General features: G+C 26.1%; 1 protein-coding gene across 2 annotated transcripts; it reads right to left on the bottom strand.

Annotated features, from left to right (window-relative positions):
- Nucleotides 1-6,235, bottom strand: LOC102671862 (ubiquitin-protein ligase E3A). Of its 2 annotated transcripts, none has more exons than XM_006618831.2 (12): nt 5,632-6,235; nt 4,761-4,951; nt 4,498-4,678; nt 3,312-3,677; nt 2,924-3,234; nt 2,631-2,828; nt 2,211-2,510; nt 1,955-2,155; nt 1,585-1,862; nt 1,288-1,504; nt 978-1,213; nt 1-853 (listed from the first exon to the last, which is right to left on the bottom strand). In XM_006618831.2, the coding sequence occupies exons 2-12, from the start codon at nt 4,866-4,868 to the stop codon at nt 733-735; spliced, it is 2,517 nt and encodes an 838-aa protein (XP_006618894.1). In that variant the 5' UTR covers nt 4,869-4,951; nt 5,632-6,235; the 3' UTR covers nt 1-732. The 2 variants fall into 2 exon arrangements, with proteins under 2 accessions (XP_006618894.1, XP_006618893.1); XM_006618830.2 differs by having other exon boundaries at nt 4,761-4,896.
- Nucleotides 6,236-8,832: the final 2,597 nt, after the last annotated feature.

Here is an 8,832-nt window from a genome sequence, read left to right as displayed (position 1 = left end):
TTTTTTTTTTTTGCAATATATAAAATGTCTTGTGTACAATGACGATAAACGTCAAAAGGGGTGTTTCTCGGCTTTTCCTTGCAGCATCGAGTACCAACTATAGGATTCACTAAATCTATGATACGTATATCTCTACAAATTCTGACCGATTATTCTCGGTCCATTTTCACACTCATCACAGTCGCGCATCTCACTATTATTTTTAAGCTGTATGCATTTCATTATGCTGCATCTCTTTCTGTTTTTACGATTAAAATTAATGAGATAAGTTGTAGCAGCCAATTTGTAAAAGCTGATTTGGAAATGAAATGAAATATTCTTTTCTCATATTGATAATAAAGTGCAGAAAAAGTGCAAGTTATGAAACAACTTGGCAAGACTTGTTGAAATGCGTTAATTTGCTTTGGCGCCTTAAATAACACGGAGGTGCAAGAAAATTTCAAAGCATATTATCGCAAAAATTTTGTATTATTTTTTTGTAGAACAATTCTAATTTTTTAACTTGCAAAATAAACATTGGAGGACAATGATTGCGAGGTATTATTAGAGAATAATTTTTTTCATTTTTTTTTTTCAAATTATTTTACGAAAGCAGAACATTTCCACGCGTTTGCATAAATTTCGAATAAATACATCTTTATAGCAGGACAAAAGGATAGAATTTCGAACTCTTAATTAGAATTCAATATACTCTGAAAGACTGGGGAAAGATATCAAAGCTTTTATACACACTTATAACATGCCAAAACCTTTCGAATAATTGATTGCTTTTAACAGACGATCTTGTAATTTTTCTATTGTACTGTAATCTGGTAACAATAATACATTGTAGCATGTGTGGGCTATTGGTAATCTAAAATATAATATGTGATATTTGTTATACAATTCAATTAAAATAAATATAAAATTATAAATTTTAGCTATTACATAATTAAAAAATATAAAATATGAATTTAAATTTATTTAAAAAAATTTACCTGTCAGAATCTGGACCATGTCTAGCAATAACCATTTTTAACCTTGATAAACCACCAACTGGCACTCTATCACTTCCAGTAGTAAATTGAAGAAGTCTTCGTTGACTTTCCGGTGGTAGTGAATGTGCTACGCGCCAGAAATTACGTACTGCTTTGCTATCAACGGTATAACCACCTTCATATTCTGTAGCGGCTTCTAATTCCGCGAAATCGAAAACTTTGCTACCACAAACAAGCTGTAAGTGGAACATTAATTAAAAATAATTCTTAATAAAATGCAATACACAAATTGTAAATAATATAAACATACTTGTTCGATTTCTTCAGGTCTGAAAAGTAATGCAAGTGGACTTTCATCTGTAACCATTTGAAATCCACGTCTGAATGCTTTAAATTGTCTTTCTACTGATTTATTAAGTAAAAAATCTGCATAGAGATCTACGAATTCTTTTTTGTTTTCTTGTGTCACAAATAGTTCATCACCATTTTGTTTTAGATCATGAAAAGATATTGAACCAAAAACATCTCTATAGAAAAGAATATTATATATTATAATATTAATTAAATAGGATTTATTCAATAATTATTGATCTAGTTAATAAGTTACTTGTAAGCTACTCTGAAAGTTTGCATAAATGTGTCTGGCATATCATCTCCGGTATAATCCATCAATTCCTTCAATGTTCGATACAGCGTGGGACTCCAATCTTCTAAATCAGCAAAACATCCTTTTCTACCAAGCAATTTTCGATAAACCACCATAGAGAAACGTACATCTAATATTACATTATTATATATTGCAAGACCAAGAACAACGCCTATTAACGTAAAATGTGCATCACTTTCAAATGATGTTGGATTAAACCATGTCATTTGTGTATCTTCCTATAAATATTTACAATATTTTATATAAAATAATTTTTTTATTTTTAAATTATTTTTTCTTAGTTTATAATCAATAAAAATTAAAAAATTACTTGAGTTGTGAACATGCCATAGTCAGGATTAAATATTTCTTCTACAATCAATTGAAAGAATTCTTTGGAAACTCCGCCTTCATCGACTCCTTGTTCACCTTCAAATTCAACAACTAATTGCTTCTTAAGATCAGATGGATTTTCTACAGCAATCATTTCCAATTCGACTAACGCATCATCTATTAAACGATCCCTTCTCACCTATTTTAGACAATTGTTAATACAAGTTATAATAAAAATAGAAAGATGTACAAACCTTTAATCTTAAATAAGGATTAGTCGGTTGTCCAACGACTGTTTGTAGAAAACTCATTCGACGTTCACTATACATTCTGATGCGATTATCATAATATAAACCGAGTGTTTTTGTAGCAGGAGTGAGGATAAAAGCATAATTCATAAAACTAAATTTCATAGGTTCTTCACTTTTATAGTATGCAAAGTCCTTGTCCATTTCTATTGCATCACTAAGTGGTTCATTATAAAAATCAGTGAAAGGTATAAATGGTTTCCGTGCATCTAGTGCAGTAATTCCTAATTCTTTAGCTAATGGATCCTGTATATAAAATATAAATAAAACATACTATTATTGTTAAATACAACTGTATAATTGTATATATAAATTAATTTTAATAATATTTTAATTAATAATTTATAATAATCCTTGTAATTTCACCTGAGGAATTTGTGATAAAGATCTTCCAGATTTATCATTACTTGTAGATTCACCATCATCATCTATATTTAAATCAGGTTCATCTAGCTCACCAGCTAACATACTTGCATAATATAAAATTTTCATAACTTTTGTGGGTGCAGTAATAGTGTCTGCATCTTGAACGCAATAATCTCGTGTAAAAGAACCTCCTATTACCTAAATAAATTACAATATTTGTTTATTTTACTGAAATTTAATAATTCAAAAAATAATTTAGTATAAAACTTTTCAATTATATTAAATAACAATACCTTAACAGTTATTAATTCCTGTAGAGCTTGTAAAATACTTGGAAGTCGAGATTTACAATGTTTAGCCCATACACGTGCTAATTTAGCTTGTGCCACAATAGGAAAACAGCTCAGTGCTTTACAAAGCATATGAAGAGCAAGTTCTAAATATTCACTGTTTCCAAGCATAGGAATTTCAAATACAATTAAAAATACGTTTAATAAACTATCCATATTATCTCCTGGCATAATACGAAATACTCTCAAGTCTAATTCAATATTGTCTGCCAAAGTGACTAGTGCATTAACCAAAGCAGACTTAAATACTTCTCCTAAATATAAAAAAAAAAAGAAATTACATATTCATAATAAGTATTCAATATTTTTATTAGATAAGATATTTTCTTACCTGGTAAGGACCAAAGAGCAGCAAAAGCTCTTCGTACAGCTGGTAAATCAATACTAGTATCATCATTGTTAGGAACTGTAGGTGATGGTTCACTGCTGTCTTCTTCTTTATCTTCTCCTTGTATAGATCGGATTGCTTCTTTATCCATGTCACCAGGTGGCCTCAATAAACTATCTGAAGCTCTATCAAGAAGTGCAGCCAAGGGAGAGTCATTTTTTACTGTTTTTTGGAAACTAAGACTCAAAGCCTTTGCACATGAAAATACCTCTCCCAATGTACGAATTAATAGTGAATAAGATCCCTCTGATTTACATCTTTCTATTATATCCAATAGTTTTGCTTCTGTAAGATATGGATCCTGTTTTCCTGTCGACAATAGAACAATGTTGTATACTTTCATCAAAATATTTAAAAATAATACAGAACTAATGTACACATCATTATGCAAATTTATTTAATTATTTCTATTACATTAAATTAGAAATAAATAACAAGAAATGAGAATTAAATACATTTATTAAAATATACATAGCAACCACACAAGAATTTGATAAACAACTATTATTAAATTTTTTGTGTAAAATATAGTTCTATTAAAAAATATTTTAAATTTTTGAAATATATTTTGTGTATCTTTCCTTCTCTAAATATTTGAGATATAAATTGAGTATTAATAATTTTGTAACAAAACGAGAACAATATTTTGTACAAGATCTAGATTGTTTTCTAGAAGATAATTTTTTTGAAGAATATTTATTTTTACGTTTTTTATTCATTCTATGTGTAAATGACTTTTTTACTTTCTTACGTTTTTTTTGTTTAGTAATTGAATTGTTGTTATAATTTGGAATGCGAATTTTATATTTATTTAATATATTTAGAAAAGCTTTTTCATCTGATTTATATACAATAGAATTGGTATAATTTGTATTGAAAAATTGATATAAGTGATTATTCATTTGATTGAAAGATAAATTATTTGAGTTTTTGTTTAAAGTTAATTTTTTACAAATTTTTATATCTCGTAATTCATTTTTGGGAGAAATTTGAACACTATTATTTTTTAAAGTTTGAGATGTATAATGCATCAAATCATTTGTATCAACAGAAATATCCATTTTTACTGGAAATGTTAAAATGTCAATAGTTGAAGGAACAAGTTTTATGTTGGAATTTGATGCAATACCTTCATCCGAACATGTCGGATTCACACTTTTAACTGGTAAACTCTTAGCTAATGATGCTGGGCCAGGTTCTAAAGTTGTTCGAGCTACTTTACTAGGTTGTGTACCATCACAAAGTCTTGCTTCTTGAGAAAATAATTGAATAGCTTGTGCTGCAGCTTGATTTGGTGTAAGATTTGTTACCTGTTATATTTAAAATATAAGGTTTATTAATAGTAAAACTTTTCAATGATAAAAAATTTTCACATAGTTGTTAATTACATACTTTTCCACTAGATGCACAATTTTGATTATCACAATCAGGATTGCCACATCCATCAGTTAATTGATAAAAATATCGTTCAATCAATTTTTTGGCAACTGCACGCTTCATGTCGCTGCAAGGGCTCTTTGCTCCTCCCCTAATAATTTAATAACAGAATGTAGGGATTACAATATTGTATTGTAATAGATATTCTAAAACAAAATAAAGGAAAAATTATTATTATGTAATAAATATATATTAAATATTATGAAATTTTTTATAATATTGAAAAATTATTATAATATATAAAAAGTAATTACAGATTTTAATTAATATTTATTAATATTTGAACAATCATAACCTATGAAATTTGTTTGTGATATGAAATCCTTTTATAATAATTTGTATATATTTAAAAAGAATTAAAGTTTTATGTTTTGCACTTGAAATGCGCAAAAGTTCTCTTTTATATTGAGAACGAAAAAATAAAAATTTTGTTATAAAAATAGATACTAATTTGGATACTGTTAAATCACGATGTCAAAGAGTAAACAAAAGAAGTGAATTTAATTAAATTAGAAGTGGTTTTCAATACTTGTAATTTATTCAATTAGGAACACATGATTGTGACATATTAACAATGATTCGCGATGTTGTCAGTTTAAGTAAAAATGACAGTTTAGAAAATAAAGTTTTTTGAAATAAATTTGAATGAATAGTCAGATCAAAACAAAAAGTTAAAAATATTCAAAGCTTAAATTCGTTCGATATTATGTTTCGCGGTATATATAAATGAGTCCTTGTTCTCAAGAAGTTAGTAATAAAAGAAAATAGTGAGAAACAATAATGAGAAAGTTCTAGACGATAAGCGCTACAGAATATCGATATGTACCTGGAAGCGTGATCTTCTCCAGGGTCCCCTTGGCCCTTGGCGTTCATAGACCGTGAATCTTCGAAATTTTGTCTTTCTTTTCGTTTGTCGCAATAAGAAATCTCACCACGATCGCTTCTTCTACTTATTCTACTATTTCATTAACTACTTATACACTATCACTAAATTTAGTAAGACTTTTTTATCGACAGATCCACAATACGATATTCGTGTTACGTTTTATTACTTATTACGCACTACTGTATATACTTTGAAATAGAATAAGAAAAAAAAGATAGAGTGAATAGATAGAAAAGTATTAGAAAAAGAAAAGTAGAAGAAAAGAAAGAGAGAAAATATATGATGTGCTTGAAATATATTTGTCTGTAATTTGAAACGAATGCTTGATCGAGGTTAGGTAAACACCGTATACACGAAAATATAACATATAATGTTCGTCAATCGTGTGATTTGTTGATCCTATTGATATACGATTTTTAAGTCAATTTTAAGACACTGAGAAAGAAAGAAAAATAATTATTTTGTGGCACTTTTTTAGCTGCTGTCTACTGTTCAACACGGCCACGACCAGCTGTGACTCGAGATTTTCGATTAATCGAGCATAGTAATATTTTTCGATTTATCGATGAGTCGGTGATATCTAGTCTAGATCGTATGCCAAATAAAACTGTTTTAATATTTTTAATATTAATTTTTAATTAATATTAATTTTTATAAATCAATTCATATTAATATTATTGATAAAATTCTGTTTAATTAAATGATTCATTTTAAAATTAATATTAATTTTAATATTTTTTAATAATATTCGATTTTATTTAATTGGTATATGCATAAAAGCGGGATATATAAATATTTTTTTCATATATTCTAAATGTATATATTTACTTGTTTGAAAAAATTTATTTTAAAAATAAATAAAAATAATATTCTTTCTATTGATTTATTTTTTTAACCAAGTAAATCATATGAAATAATTTATTTTTCAAATAAAATGGAATTTATCTATAATATAATAATATATAATATATTTATATTTATTAATATATAAATATATTTATTTTTATTATTTTACTTAATGCTGGATTTAAATTATTTTATAAATTCTATTGATTTTTGATACATTTGATACATTGATATTTACCGATATAATATGTTTGTTAATAATTATTAAAATTCTAATTATTAACAAACCGGAAAATAAAAATAAGATTAAAAAAAATTCTATAACAATTTTTCGATAGAAATATCAATATTGATTTTAATCTAATATGCGTTATCATAACAAACGGCACTAAGTGTAATTCTTTTACGAATCTGATAATGAGTAAACGAGGCAAAAATTTAAAAATAATAAGGAATGGTGATAAGTTAGCGGTATCTTTCGATAATTTCTATCAAGTTTGAAATAAATAAAAAGGAAAATTGAATTTTTAAAATGAAAGACAGAGGCGAATAGGAAATCATTAATTTACGGGAAAAAGAATTTGAAATTATCAGTACTAAGCAATGCCATTTAGTTAGACATGTGAATAAAGCCGCTCCTACGGTCGCACCTTCCTATATGTACGCTGGCTGTATTTCATTCGAATACATGTTCTCGCCACTTTCTCGTTAATTACAACGTTAAACATATGCGTCGAGCGAGAATCACATTTTTAACGTCGATTTGTAACTTTGTAACTTTTGAAAAATGTAACGAAGAGAAAAAGAAAAAAGATGGAAAGTAGATGTTTTTGGTTAATGATCGCATAGTTGCAATTACTCTTATATTTGAATTTATTTGGAATTTTTGAGAGAAGAACTGTATTTTCAGAAAATAATTTTATCAAAACTTATTCCATATATAAGATATACATTTTTTTGATAAATTATGTTCTGAAATTTATTTTATTTTAATTGCGAATTTCTGTGATATTTATTCTCAGATAAGATATATGCATATTTTTTCAGTATTTCAAATTTAAATTAAACGTTTCATAATTTTAATTTCACAAATCAATTATATCGTGTAAAAACAATTTATTTTATTTAATATATAAATTATACATTGTTAATTTATGATAGAACAGAAAAATATAGAAAGTTAATAAAAATGTAAAACAAATCGTAAAATTAATTAATAATATTTCTACAATAAATAATTATTAATTTCTATAATATTATTAAATAATAATTATACACATACCTAAAATTAATTTGTATATACATCCATAATCATTCTTTTAAATACCATTTTCGCAATTTTACATGTTTTTTTAATTACGCGCACAGTAAATGAGCAGGATTTGTGCCAAACGACGAGTTACCAAGTTATAAGTCGACAATGTAATTTAAAGTTCTTGAGATTGCTTTCGTGGTAGATAACTGAAACCATTTTGCTGGATGATCAAGAGTCGCTGATTAGACAAAAATTGGTGCTCATGCAAGTAGTGTCATCAGTAATTTGATACCAAGCCAACTACTCGAGATTTTTCAATGATACATATCTATATCCATCTTCAAAATATGTCAAAGCTTTGTAACAGTGTCTTTTACTTGAAAACGAAGTAAGAAGGACATCAATTGATTTGATGTATCCTCGAAATTTTTTAATAATTAGCAAAAAATTGATCTTCGATTTTTCTTTTATGAATAAATATTTTTCTGTCAATTATTTAATATAAATTCAAAAAGTTATTATAAAAAGTAGAACAACAATTTCTTAGAAAAAAATGTAAATAATAACAATAATAAATTACAATAATAACAATAATAAATTATTGTGAATTATTGAAAAAGAAATTCATAAAGTCAATAAAGATAATAATTTTTTTTTACGAGACTTTAATTATTATTAGACATTAATTACGCAAAAATATTATATAATTTATCCATTTATTCATTCCATCATTATCATATTATTTTGAATTATATCGAAAAATTTTATTTATAAAAATTGTCTATTGCATCAAAGTTAGCAATTAGTAATTTCTTTATAACTGAATTTTTAAAGATTTCAAGTTTCTAAATTTTAAATAATATTTTTAATTTAAATTATATATCATTAATCTTTTTCTAGTTCATAATGTCACAAAAATTCATGCTAATTTAATTTTTTCTCGATTTTATAATTCTTAAACGTTCTTATCGAATATTAAAAATGCACAGCAGATATCGGCCGATTCGAAAGTTGTATAGACCAGTGAAGCAAGACTACGC

The sequence above is a fragment of the Apis dorsata genome, unplaced genomic scaffold, assembly GCF_000469605.1.
Source record: "Apis dorsata unplaced genomic scaffold, Apis dorsata 1.3 scaffold_376, whole genome shotgun sequence".
Lineage (NCBI taxonomy): Eukaryota > Metazoa > Arthropoda > Insecta > Hymenoptera > Apidae > Apis > Apis dorsata.
This window is presented reverse-complemented; position numbering and strand designations above follow the sequence as displayed.

What these genes read in the sequence shown, in the direction of transcription:
- LOC102671862 (XM_006618830.2), bottom strand. Translation starts at nt 5,678, where the DNA reads ATGAACGCCAAGGGCCAAGGGGACCCTGGAGAAGATCACGCTTCCAG. An exon ending in TGCTCTTTGGTCCTTACCAG is followed by an intron (nt 3,235 to 3,311) that starts GTAAGAAAATAT and finishes TTTTATATTTAG; the next exon opens with GAGAAGTATTTAAGTCTGCT. An exon ending in AGGAATTAATAACTGTTAAG is followed by an intron (nt 2,829 to 2,923) that starts GTATTGTTATTT and finishes TAATTTATTTAG; the next exon opens with GTAATAGGAGGTTCTTTTAC.